Source organism: Orcinus orca, chromosome 2 (genome assembly GCF_937001465.1).
Source record: "Orcinus orca chromosome 2, mOrcOrc1.1, whole genome shotgun sequence".
NCBI lineage: Eukaryota > Metazoa > Chordata > Mammalia > Artiodactyla > Delphinidae > Orcinus > Orcinus orca.
In genome coordinates, this window is record NC_064560.1 from 113,163,564 (window position 1) to 113,177,279 (window position 13,716).

General features: G+C 43.5%; 2 protein-coding genes across 6 annotated transcripts in view; one reads left to right on the top strand and one right to left on the bottom strand.

The window, feature by feature from the left end:
• The window catches only part of BLOC1S6 (biogenesis of lysosomal organelles complex 1 subunit 6), a 53,999-nt gene extending 40,572 nt beyond the window's left edge, over nucleotides 1-13,427 (bottom strand). The window contains exons 1-5 of one of the 2 annotated variants that reach the window (XM_049706088.1): nucleotides 13,231-13,427; nucleotides 11,266-11,533; nucleotides 9,560-9,718; nucleotides 1,709-1,874; nucleotides 1,175-1,373 (exon numbers count right to left, since the gene is read on the bottom strand). In XM_049706088.1, coding sequence (XP_049562045.1) covers nucleotides 1,175-1,250 — 76 coding nt within the window. In that variant the 5' untranslated portion in view covers nucleotides 1,251-1,373; nucleotides 1,709-1,874; nucleotides 9,560-9,718; nucleotides 11,266-11,533; nucleotides 13,231-13,427. The remainder of the gene's footprint in view (nucleotides 1-1,174; nucleotides 1,374-1,708; nucleotides 1,875-9,559; nucleotides 9,719-11,265; nucleotides 11,534-13,230) is intronic. The other variant, XM_033408425.2, reaches the window with a different exon arrangement.
• Nucleotides 13,428-13,561: 134 nt separating this feature from the next.
• SLC30A4 (solute carrier family 30 member 4) overlaps nucleotides 13,562-13,716 on the top strand; it is a 32,297-nt gene continuing 32,142 nt past the window's right edge. For all 4 annotated transcript variants that reach the window (XM_033408421.2, XM_004281270.4, XM_033408424.2 and 1 more), the window contains exon 1: nucleotides 13,562-13,700. The gene's annotated coding sequence lies outside the window, so the exon portion shown is untranslated. The remainder of the gene's footprint in view (nucleotides 13,701-13,716) is intronic.

Genomic DNA, 13,716 nt, shown 5'->3' on the forward strand with positions numbered 1-13,716 from the left:
TTGATTCTTCCAATCCAACAGGGAGGGGATATGGGGACATATGTATGCATATGGCTGATTCACTTTGTTGTACAACAGAAACTACACACAGTATTGTGAAGCAATTATACTCCAATAAAGATCTATTAAAAAAAAGTAATACTCGCACATGTTCTAAAAACTCAGACTGTACAGAAGTGCCTAAAATGAGAAACAAAAACCTCCCACCACCCATCCCCACCAACCCCACCGCTCCCATGCCCATTACTCAGAGGTTTTATTAGTAGTTTCTGTCTTAGGTTCTACTGTTGATTACCACTGAAACTGTATGTAATATATTTATACCTCTTTTTCTTGATTTATCAACTATATATATTATCTATTGACTCCTCCTGATGAAAAATTAGGAAAAAATAGTACATTCACCACATGGATGAAAATGAAATATGGCATTTGGCTACTGGCACAATCTCAGCCTGCTACTGATTATGAGTCATCTTCTATGGTACTATAACTTGGTTGCTACAAATAATATTTTAATTATAGAAATATAGTGGTTTAGTAATAAATTGGATTTAGATACAGAAAAGCTCCCCCAGGAGACAGAATACTTCACTTCACATCATGGTCCTGCTGCCAATTAACTCTATGACTGTAAACACATTACTTAACCTCATGGTGCCCTAACTTCTTATCTCTTTAAATAGGAATAACTATCTCACAGATCTGAAAGAGGATCAAATTAAATCATGCCTGTGAAAATGCACTGTAAACCATGGGGGCAGCATTAGCGCCTCTTTAGCCACCTCTGTCACTCCTGGAGCTGGTGAAGGGCAAACAAGGCAGAGAGTTGGGCAGACAGGTCAGGCTGCAAGGCCAGGAATCCTCACCTTGCCCTTCGCTGCTCAGGTTTCAGCCCCTAAGACATCTGATGGAATGGAGCTGCCAGCAGGAACAGAAGCTGAACCAGCAGTTGAGTTAGCAGGGTCTGTCATGTATCCCAAGAATATGAGGTCTTAAAGCAAAACCAGAAGCTGGAAGCAGGAGAAACAGATCCCTGCTGCCACTGGTGGCAGCAATAGAGGCACCCACCCCCTCAGCCTGGAACAGGATTTAAGTGCCTGACATGGGGATGGGGAGTGGGATGGATGTAGACATCAGATGTCTAAGTCTTGAGACAGTCCCTGGAACTTACCTTGGGACAGAAGAGCAGAAGGGGAGACAGGAGCTCCTGGCCACAGATGGGTCAATGTCATTGCCTGAGTGACCATCACAGTCCCAGGGTACAGGGGTCAAACAGGAGAGCTCAGACCCAGAGGCCTCTGGAGCCCTCACTCTGTGCTCTTGAAGTGAGCTGTCATTCTGTAAAAATGATCTCTCTGGTGCTAATTCATCTGTAGACATGTGAGGAAAGTTCATTCTGTAATTAATCTAAACATCCCATAAGAATACAGCTGCTAACTCACAGATACAGAGAACAAACTAGTGGTTACCAATGGGAAGAAGGAAGGGGGGAGGGACAACATAAGGGTAGGGGATAGGAAAAAGAGATTAATAGGATTCTATGAAATCACATGTGAAACTTTTGAAAATTGTAAAGCACTATAGAATTTAAAGAATCTTACATTCAATTAAAAAAGAATGTTTCAGTGAAAAAAAAACAGAATACAGCTGCTAGAGGTCCTTTGTGGAGGGCAGCACGTCACAGCTCTGTAGTGCACCCCCTTACCGTGAGGCTGATTTTGTCAGACTACAGGCTTGTTCCTGCTGGTCTTGAGCTGATTAGGCTTTAACTGTGATGGATAATGGACAGCTCCATCGGAGACATGGCTGGGACGGGAGGGAACAACCGTGAGGTGCCCCTCAAGACTTGAAATGAGAGACTAAGCCATCCTCTAAAAAGTTAAACACAAAAGAGAGGATCAGTTGTCTGTTGGAGTAAAGCAGGAAGCTGTGAATGAGTAAGCAGAGAGTTCGGGGGCACTCAAAGATGCTCTGGTTGTATTCTTAGGGAGATGGGACCATACTGGAGTTGTAATTTAGTAAACAGAATTGTTTTTGGAGGAAGATGTGGAAAACAGAAAGGATGGTTCAGTCATCTTATATGGTTAACAGGGCAATCGTCTTTTGTGGTACACACTGTCATGTTACAAAAATAACAGAAATTATAGCAATATAGTAGTGAGGTGATGTTCTGGATTTAGACACAGATAGAATCCTACAAGCCAGAAGACTGAGCTTCTATCTGGCCTAGGGCAGCTCAGAGAAAGCCAGTAACTTTTCAAGCAAGTCTGAGGGATGGGATTCCTGCCAGGCCCCCCCAGTGGGTGACTCTCCTTGGTGGAAATGACCCCAGAGCATGGAGCCATTAGCTTGGATCCTCCAGCTAATGCCCCTTGCTAGGACTGCAGGTGTACCCAGCAGTCTTAAATCAAATTAGCTTTCCGTGTTGTATTCTTGGTGAAGGTAACTTGAACATCCAGGTAGCTTATTTTACTTCTCTCTGTAAATTATTGTCATTTTCTTTATATTTTTAAATTTTATATTAAGAAAATTTCCAACACAAAGAAGCAGAAAAAATAGTATAATGAATATGTATAACATTATATAATGTATAATGAATAATGTAGAATACTCATTAACCAAGTTAAATCATTATCGAATCCTATACTTGCTTCACTTTTCCGTACTTTTTAAAACTAAAATAGTTTTTAAAAAGAGAAAAAAAAAAAAAAAAGGGACTTCCCTGGCAGTCCAGTGGTTAAGACTTCACCTTCCAATGCAGGGGGTGCGGGTTCGAACCCTCGTCAGGGAGCTAAGATCCCACATGACTTGCAGCCAAAAAACCAAAACATAATACAGAAGCAATATTGTAATAAATTCAATAAAGACTTTAAAAATGGTCCACCTCAAAAAAAAAATCTTCAAAAAATAAAAGAAAATATTTTAAAGCAAATGCTAGACCAAAGTCATTTCATCCCCACTTACTTCAGTATGGATCTCGTAAAGGATTAGTGTTCTTATAAAGGAGAGCCCACTGAGCTCCCTAGCCCCTTCTACTATGTGAGGACACAGCCAAGAAGGGCCAGCCATGAACCAGGAAGAGGGTCCTCACCAGAACACAACCCATGCTGGTACCTTGATCTTGGACTTCTAAGCCTCCAGGAATGTGAGAAATAAAATTCTGTTGTTTATATGCCATTTGATTTGTGGTATTTTGTTATAATAGTCCAAACAGACTAAGCTAACTGTTACGGAATATAGGCTGGACAGACGGATGATGAGCGGTTTAAATCAAAGGGTAATACTTCAAGACCTACATGAGTTTTGATGGAACTCTAACGTGACACTGAGGGACCATTCGCCAAAATGGGTAACCAGTCATAACAAGTGGCTGCTCCCCCAAAAGATTATATAAGTGAGAATGTTACATACACACCTTCCCACCACCATCACCAACCACCAAGCATAAGAAGGGAGGAAAATGTCAGATTGGAAAGATGATGGACACTTGGCTGGGACAAATCTTGACTCCACCATTTCCTAGTTGTGAAGCTAATAAATTTCATTTATTCCATTATTTCATTTTTTACGTGGAATAAATTTCATTCCACGTACAAAAATGGGGATAATAGTGTCTACTATGTACAGTTGTTATAAGGATTAAATTAAATGATGTATGTAAGGTCCCTAGCACAGTGGTTGTCATGTACTGGGCTCAAAATATTGTAATTTATTTTTTGAATTTTATTTTTTTAATATTTTTATATAGCAGGTAAGATATTATAATTTTTATTACATGATAATATTCATTATCATTGGGACTTCCCTGGTGGTCCAGTGGTTAAGACTCCATGATTCCAATGCAGGGGGAGTGAATTTGATCTCTGGTCGGGGGAACTAAGATCCTGCATGCCACGCAGCACGACCAAAAAAAAAAAAAAATTCATTATCATTAAGAAATCTTGGAGGGAACCTGGGAAGTTATTGTTTCCTTGTGAAATAGGCAGGCTAAACACTTAAAATTAACTTCAGAGAAGAATGGCAAGAAGGGTAAAACTTGACAAATTTAGTTAATTTTTAAGGAGTAAATAGCGTGTGATAAAAGGGAATTGCATAATATCATCCACTTTGAGACCTTAAGAAAACCTTTGACAGGTTTCCAAAGGAGAGGCTGAAATAAAAGTCGCATGAGATTGGAATGTTTTGTGAGGCAATAAAGAGCTAGCTCAGCAGCAAAAACAATGGGGGGGGACTGTTGATTCCAGTAGGGGGAGGGAACTTGAGGGTCCAAATGGCAGCTCCTGGAAAGGCAGCAGATGTGTGAAGGGTGTGGTAGTCACGTTTCTAATTCTGGACTTCTCAGAGGAAACGCCTCTTCAGGAAGGTGGAGTCCTGTACGCTTGAGGAATCTGGGCAAGAGGTAGTTAGGCGTCAGGCAACCATGGAGTTGACATCCATGAGAGGAAGTGGGGAAGAGGACTAACATTAATCTCACCACAACTGGGGCAGGCCATGTGCCAGGTACATTATCTCTTTAAGTCACCACAACCTGATGATAATAGTTATTACCTCCATTTTACAGAGGAGGAAACTGAGGCTCAAAGAGATCTTGTAATTCATGCCAGTTCGCTCTGCTGGTGAGGGGGGGGGCGGGGGCTGTCATAGACAACAACGCCCCAGCCAATAGGCTGAGGTCTACTGGGGCTCTGGCGCCTCTGTTCAACAAATGCTTGTTGAACACCTACTATGTGCCAGGCAGAGGGCCAGGTGCAGGAGATACAGTAGTGAGCAAAGACAGACAGCCCCCCTCTCATAGAGCAGAGTCTAACAAGGGAGTCGGAGGCAGCTCTTAGTCAAGTAATGCCACTAATGAAAATAAAAGTACAAAGTGAGGCATTAGCTCATGTAACAGATGGACTCCTCTAGACCTGGGGTGCCACGGGTGCCATGGGGGACAGTGGCCCCAGAGTCTACCTAGAATTGATTAGGAAAAGGAGTGGTGAAGAAAAGCATTCCGAATAAGGCAGCTGCACTTACAAGGGCTGTGGTCAAAGCCTCAAACAACGCAGGTTCAGTGCGGATTCCATTTATAGAGTGACTCAGCTGGGGGTGAGACAACGGTGGAGACACAGTCAGATTTCCATGCTGAAAAGTTCAATGCATTTTCACAAGAGTCACTGGGAGGCTTGGGCAGCCACAAGCAGAGCACTCTGGTGGGTTCTGGGACCCCAGCTGCACCCCACCTATATGAGGACAGTTAGGCTGCCTTAATAGAATGTTGGGAAGCAGGGATTGATGGACCCAAGTGAACAGCCTGAATCCTCCAGCACATGTGTTAGGAAGGGGCTCACTGATAACGTGTATGTGATCAGGTGGACGGAGTATGCAGTAAAATCCCTAACAACACTTCTAGCTAGCGATTGGTCTAGATCAGGGTCAGCAAACTACAGTCCAAGAGCCAAATCGAGCCAGCATCTATTTCTGTGCAGCCCACAAGCTAAGAATGGTTTTTAAATGGTTGGGAAAAATCAAAAGAAGACTAGTACTTTGTGACGCATGAAAATCATAGGAAATTCACATTTCGGTGTCCATAAATAAAGTTTTATGGGAACACAGCCCTGCTCATTCGTTTACTATCCTCCATGGCTGCTTTCACGACACAGCGGCAGAGCTGTGCCACCGACACTGGGGTACTGCTGCAAAGTTAAACTTATTTATTATCTGGCCCTTTACAGAATAAGTTTTCCAGTCCTTGGGCTAGTCAGAAGCGCCTATAAATATGAGCATGTGTTCAGACAAATGACAAATGAGCTTTAGTAGGAACAAGTGCAAAGTAATGTACTTTGGGATAAAAATACCCAAACTATTTATAAAATGAAGACAGGGCTCTGAGCTGTGAGGTCACAACTCAGAACTAAGCACAATGGCAAGGACTGAAGGCAGCTAGAGTAATATTGTGTGAATTTCCTGCCCCATACTATAAAAATCAGTACACAATGGATGGAGTTGGTTATCTGACGACTTCCCTGGATGGGGGCCCGGGGAGTGATTTCAGTAAAACTAAACTAAAATTCAACTGAGAAGAAAGGCTATATTATTTTGCACTTTCACTTAACTGTTACATTTAGATATAGATAGCAACAGTCTGCATGTAATCTCGGGAAAAATTAGTGATAAAGATTTACAATGCGTGGTGTGTATACAGGACTACTGCGGAATGGGTTATCAGCTAGACTTTGTCTTGTTCAATACTTTATAGTTTAATTACTGGCGTATGATAAGCACTCAAATAATATTTATTGAATAAGAGGAAAGAAGAAAAGGAAGAAGAGAAGGAGGGAGGGAGGGAGGGAGGGAGAGAAAAGAGGGAAAGAAGGAGGAAACTGGGCAAAACCTACAGGGTTTGAAGGCTGAACAGGAGTTAGCCGGCCACCGAGGATGAGGAAGAACAGCCCAGCGGGAAAACAGGAGCATTTAAGAGGCCAGGAGAGCCCAAGAGGCCTGGAAATAATATCACATAAACCCCCTGTCACCTTTGCTCTAGCTCTAAGGTAACCTGATTTTCCATATCACTGGTCCTGTGAAGGGAGCATCCAGGGCAACAGGAGAGGTGTATCCTTCAGGATAATTAAGTCATCAGCCACACGGTAATTTCCTCAGTCTCTCTGAGCAGTAGGGCGTACACCGATTTCTTCAGCCTGATCCTTAGGGGTAGTTTCCACAGCTGCAAAGCTTACCGAACTGACCTGGGACCTTGGAGGCTCTAACAGGGTCACTGGAGGCACTACCTGGTGTGGCTGGCCTCTCTCTTGGACACCTCTGATCTCTTCCATTTCAATGTAACAGGAGTCACATCCACAGAGTTCCCTGAGAACACCCAGCCCAGTGTGCTGCGGGCCCAAAAGGAATAAGGTGTCTTTCTCAAGTAAGATACTCTCCCGGCCCAGCAAAGACACAGCCAGCATTCAGGAATCTAAATATTCAGGGTTCCGGAATCTGTTCTCGCTGAGAGGTAAACTCATCCTGGTAAACCGAAAGCCCATGCCCGGGGAATCCCCCCTGTCCCAAGCAAACCAGGACAGTTGGGCACCTGCCAGACGGGTTCCTCATTTACAATGGGTCTATTGGGGAGGGGGAAATTTCCCTCTCTATTCTTCTTGAATTCGTGTGGTTGGGCTAATAATAAAATTAACAGAGAAAAAGGAACAAATTTTAATTCACGCCCATGGAGGACCCATAGAAATGAGACCTAAGAAGTAGCCAAAGCAGGCAGCTTTTATACTTTTTAGACAAACAAATTTGTAAGGAATTGACAGGACAAAGACACTTAGGTTCTGGGTGCCCAATTAGTGAAGAATCAAGACAGAGTTTGGGCTTAGGGTAGTAAGCTAAAGAAGTAGTAAGATTTGTTTGTATAGTCTTCTCAGCCCAAATTCCCTACCTTTGGCGATAAAGGTGTCCTATCTCCAGACACAGGGAGTGCACCTTTCACATGAGAGATTTATTTTCTGCTTTCAGGAAGACAGAAGATTCAGAGTGTCCCTTCTTCTGTTGGGCATAAATTTAATTCAAAATAAATAATATGCCATTGAGGCGCAGTTTGGTCTACCCAACAGGCCTTTTTTTTTTTTTTTGGCCTCGCCATGTGGCACGTGGGATCTTAGTTCCCCGACCAGGGATGGAACACGTGCCCCCTGCATTGGGAGCTCGGAGTTTTAACCACTGGACCACCAGGGAAGCCCCCCAACAGGCCTCTTGTCCTACTGTTCCCCAGACCTCATGTGGGCCTATTCCAGAGAATCTGCTGCCTCCAGCCCGTCAACCAGAATGTGCAGAGTGGCTCCTTCTGGGTCAGGGAAAGGGACTGCATGGGCCAGGTGGGTCACTGGGGACAAAGGAGACCAAGAAACTGAGGTAAAGGGGTTCCCAAGGAACCTCAACTGTTGGAGAATTGGATCTAGGACTCCTGTCTTTTATCTGGTGTCTGTATGTGTTTCTGTGCAAACAATGAGGATCGAACAGTACCCGGTATCAGGGAAAATTTTCAACATTTGCAATGTTTGAAGATAGGGAGGAACTACTAAAGGGAAGGCTGCCTGAAACCCTATTTGTAAACGAGCAGAATGTGAGTTATTAAAATATAAATAACAAAGAGGAGAGTAAAACTTTGTTGCTCAGTATAAAACAGCTGTAATAATTACAATAACTAATATCTAATGACCATGTAGCATAGTGATTACAAGGCATTATTGTGTCATGTAAATCATACACCAAGATCTTTGTGATTAGCGTACTAAATTCTGCTCAGTCATGTGTGCACTGGTAGCCCACTTAAAACCATTAAAGGTAATTTAGGTTGGCTTAGTCTGGCTTTTTGCTTCAGGGAATACAGAGAGTTAAACAGTAGGTGAACTTGTTTCATTTGATTCTAGGAGGACCAATATAAAGATACTTTAAAAAAAATTAAAGCCATCTTTATTTATAAAAGAATTCTGGGAAAAAGTCAAAGCATTTTGTAGATTTTAATCTAATTAATCCTCACAATAACCCCGGGAGGGAGTTCTTATACAATGGCCTTCATTGTTTAAAGCTACCAGTTGTCAGAGGCCACAAAAGAGTCACTTTGTCTGCAGTTGCTTCTCTGTCCCAGCTTAATTCATAAACGTTATAATGTTCTTTGAAATAAGTCTAGTATAAACACAAACTGACTACTAGTGTATCAATAATCTCTAATCATTATGAGACACATTGACCTCACCAATAAGAATTTCGTACAAATGACTTTACACACCAGCTTAAAGAAATAGAAATGTTTGTTAGAGGGGAATTTAAAGTCATGGATGAGCTCTCTATAAACAGAATATTTTCATTAATCCACATGTAGTTACAGGGTTCCTGCTCTGAGCACGATGTTAGGTGCCATGGACACAAACAGAGCCTAGGAGAGAAATAAAGGAATTTTAACAGTGAAGCGTATGTGGTGGTGACCTAGACGTCTAAGTGAGCCAAAACATGTTATTAATAAACCAAGGATGGAGTGTAGCAGTCCTTAGAAGGGACAGGCACAAGTGGAAGATATTTCATGACAGCATTTGTCTGTACCCTTGCTTTGCAATTTGGTTCAGACGGCATGGTCTTTAATAGTTCTCACTAGTGAAGTAGGTAAGGGGACGCTTTCACATACAGAATCTCATTGCATTCTTACAGTGTCCCTATGAAATAGGTAGGACAACTATTATTTTCCACTGTTAACACACAAGAAAATAAGCTCAGCAATAGTACACTGCTAGAGATCATAGTGAATGGATGGCAAAATTAGAAGCTGAACCAGGTTCTACAAGTTCCACCCTCACCTTCAAGCTCCCTCAGCCCAGCCACCACCTCCAGATTCCAAGACTGGCGTGCGTAGTTCTCAAATTACCGTCCCAGCTGGGACCTCGTTATTCCCTCTCATTTCAGCCAGACATGGATAGAGAAATCCATAGGAATGTTTAATTTAAGCAATAAGCAAAGACAAAAACAAAGATATGAAAACAATGAACTTGACTAAGCGTGGTGTTGTTAGGTTTTGGCTCACAGGTTGGTGACAGGGTAGATGGTCTCAAGGGCCAGAGATCTTCTCATTTATCTCCTCCCCGTCCAAGAAGGCAACTGCCTGTCCTCAGGCAATCTATTTCTGGTATTTCTTCTTCTTCCTTGGAGGAGGGGTTAAACTGAATCTCCAGCCTCTCTGTTACTAGAGTAACCCACAGAAAGAAGAAATGATTACGTTCACCGTTCACCGTAGTGGTGTATCACATCACTAACCCTTGTTCATGCCCACCCAACAGCTTTCATCCCCTCCTGAAAAAGATAAGGGAACACATTCCAAAAACATCCTATGGGAACCTCCTATCGCCACATACTCCAATGGAGAAAGGAGTTCTCATGATGGGGAATATGCAGCATTGGAACCTGTCGACTAAGTGGATGAAGCACCTTTTCCACATTTCAGTTTTAAAAAAACTTTTCACTTTTCTCCCCCTCCATTCCCAAGAGGGATTTCACCGGACAATGCAGAGGTCTCCAGGTGCTGGCAAATCTTTCATATATGAAACAGGGATCTCTCCTAACATACCGCAAGAAGTCTAGATGCTTTTTTGCAGATCATTCCATTTTTATGCAGAAAGAAACCGAGAGGGACAGTGTGGAGTGATGGTTAAGAGCTTGAGCTCTGAAACCAAACTGACCGGGAACTGAGTTCCTGCTCTGTTTGCTAGCTTCACGACTGTGGCCAAGTTACTTAATCTCCCTGAGGTTCCATGTCTCCACCTACTTAAAAAAATAGTAATAGCTGGCATTGATTGAGCACTTCCTATGTGCTAGGAACTAGGTATGCTAAGTTTTACATGCTTTACATCCATTAACCCTCATCACGGCCCTGTGAAGCAGGTACCATCATCATCCCCACTTCATAGGTAAGAAAATTGAAGCACGAAGAGGTTAAATAGTTTGCCAGAAATTATAGGACCCTAAGATGTAAAGCCAGGATTCTAACACAAGCAGTCTGACTCCAAGACCCATGCTTTGAATCAATACCTTCTTCATAGTGATGTTGTAAGGATTAAATGAGCTCAGGTAAATCAGGTCCCCTGCATAGTGCCTGGCACATAAACAAGCCTTAAGTAAACGTTAGCTGTAGTATTATTTTCAGCATTGTCATTTGTTCTAAGAGATATCTAGGCCAGAAAACAGGTTTTGATATAGGGTATTTTGCATCTATTCCAGTTAACTGCCCCAAGATATGCGTCCTGCAGTTAAAATGACAGGCCTCTGCTGTTAACTAAACAATCTGTGTATTATGGGTTACCTGGTTAAGAGATAGCCTAAATCATTGACAACTTTTTCCATTTGCCCATGCAGAAATGCTCTTCATACTAAAAAGAAGTATTAAGTCTCTTATAAAAGAATGGCGTACTGAACAAGAGCTAGCAGAATTGCAGGCAGTACTCAGCTTATAAATGGGTTGTTTCAAAAGTTGGTTTGTCTACTGTTATAAACTGAATACATAGACATAAGTTTGAAAATGGTGGTTACATTCCAAGACTATTCACAGAAGTCTATTTATTTAGCCCATTTTAAAGTTCAATGATAGAAACCATGCCACTAGCTCAAGGCAGGCCTAGGAACAAGAGCCCATGTGTGATAAAAGACTAAGAAAGGTATCTTTCCTGGTACAGAGGAAAGTTGATATAGACTATATTAGTCATCTATTGTTGTGTAACGAACTACTCCAAAACTTACCATATTAAAACAATAAACATTTACCATCTCATAGTCTCTGTGGGTCATCTGAGAGTGGCTTATCTGGGTGATTCTGCTCAGGATCTCTCATGAGGTTTCAGTCAGCATCACCCAAGCTACAGTCACCTGAAGGCTTTACTGGGGCTGCAGGATCCACTTCCAATATGGCTCACTCATATGGCTGTTGGCAGGAGGCCTCAGTTCCTCATCATCTGAGCCTTTCCACAGGGCTGCTTGAGTTCCTCATGACATGATAGCTCTGGCTTCCCTAGGTACAAGTGATCCAAGAGTGAGAACAAGAAGGTAGCTGCAATGCCTTTTATGACCTAGTCTTATAAGCCACACACTGTCACTTCACCCATATTCTGTTCATAATGAGACACAAGTTATACATTAAGAGCAGCCCACACTCAGTGGGAAGGGGAATTAAGCTCTACCTATTGATGAGAAGTATGTCACAGAATTTGTGGACATACCTTAAAATACCCTATAGTTTTTGTTGTCCTCCCATTACTCTCTCTAGGTACTCAGTACACAAAATAGTAAAAATAAACTGGGGTGCAGAGCTTCAGCCCTTCCCAACAAAGTTTACTGTAAATACCCCCCAAAATCCATGCTCTTGCCTCATCTTGCTTTAAAAACATCTATCCCAAAAAAAAAATTAAAATTAAAATAAAATAAAATAAAAAATAAAAACATCTATCCCCATTCCTTAAATGGAATCTCATTTGCAAAATGTATACTAAAGAGTGATCACATTCCTGAAATACTTGCTCTATTCATTTGTATCTCTCAGTAGTAGAATGTCAGGCAATGTAACAAACTAAAAGTAAAAACAACAAAGAAACTACTCCCAATCTGGGTGGATTAAGATATTTGGAATTAAGAAAGCAACCTTCAGGAAACTTTCTCCCTTCTGTCGATAATGACCTGGGTCCCCTGGTTATTGAGTATTCTGGGTCTAGGGAACTAGGGGATCTCTGACCCCCAGTTCCCTAGACCTGACCCCCATGGCTGCAGCTCTGCAGGAATACTGTGGGCATTCAAAAGTGATGGACTGCCCTGGATTCCAAAAACAGTTGCTGCTCTTGCACCAGAGACGTGCAAGATTCTAAAGTATCATCGGGATCTTCAGAGGAAAATGATGTTTCATATGACTTTCTATTGTATTTTTTGTAACTTGAAATTTGGTAATTCATGTAGACTGTTGTCAGAATACATTTCTAAACATTGGATAAATGGGAGTTTGCACTGTAATTCAACTCCAAGTAGAAGCTAGAGGCTTGATCTATGAGTTCTTCTAACAGTGTTGTTGTTTTAAATCTTGAGTGCCCATTTGAGAATATGATGAAAGCTAAGGGACTTACTCAAGAAAATACATATACCCACAAAATTTTAAGGCCTCCGAATCCCCTAAAACCCATCCAGGGAATCGCTGGAGAAGCGGGAGGCAGGGCTTATTGTCACTTCATTTTGTCCTTAAAATGTAGATCTAAATTAGAAGCTACTACTAAAAACTTAATTCTTTTTAAATCTTGTTGTTAAACAAAACCAACGGCCAGTACAGACACCTCTACTAGATTTTCTGTGCTGGGGTTTAGTCCATACTGTAAATACCTTGGAGGCAAAAGGAACCTGGCGGTGAGCACACAGAGGACAACACACATTTGCTGAAAAAAACAGTAAATATAACGCAGGACACAGAACTGCTGACGACCACAAGCCTTGCCCTCTCCAAGCTGACCTCACTGCGCAGCAAATTCTGCCAATTTGCCAGAGAGGCAGCAATTCGAGGAGACAAAAGCGGCTCAGCAACCCACTTAAAAGCAAACGCTAAATTCGTTTTCTGTCGAGCATCAGAAACCCAAATCCCAGCCCAGGATTCTCTAGGCCCTCCTTCGGTGGAGCGAACTCCCGGCAGCAACGCCCAGCCCCGGGTGGGCGGGACCGCTCGAATCTACCCACTTAACCCGCGGACTCCAGCTCCATCCGCTCATACCTCTCAGCCTCGGGAAGTGGAAGGGCCGCGCGGGAGACTGGGGCTTCGCCTGTGAGTGTCCCCCGGGCAGAGGCGGGCCCGCGGGATCCGCATCCAGGAGCGGAACGAGGGGCGCCCCTGTCCCGTCCTTCGCGGGCGCCCCTGCTCAGCGCGCAGGGCCTGCGTGTCCTCGTGCCGACTCCTCCCTCGCGCGCCTCGCCCGCGGCTGCTCCGGCGCACGCGCGCGGCCTCGCGCAGGGCGGGGAGGGGCGGCGGCCGCGGGCGCCCGACCTCGAACCTGTCAGACCAGACCCGGGGAGCCGGCCTGGAGTCGTGGGCGCCGCAGGCGCGAGGACGGCCCCGCTGCCTCGCAGCCCCGGGCCGAGCTGTGCGTGCCGGCCCCGCCGAGCCGGCCGGGGGCGGAGAGATGAGCTGCGGCACCGCGGCGGCGCCCCAGGTAGAGCGCTCCCCCC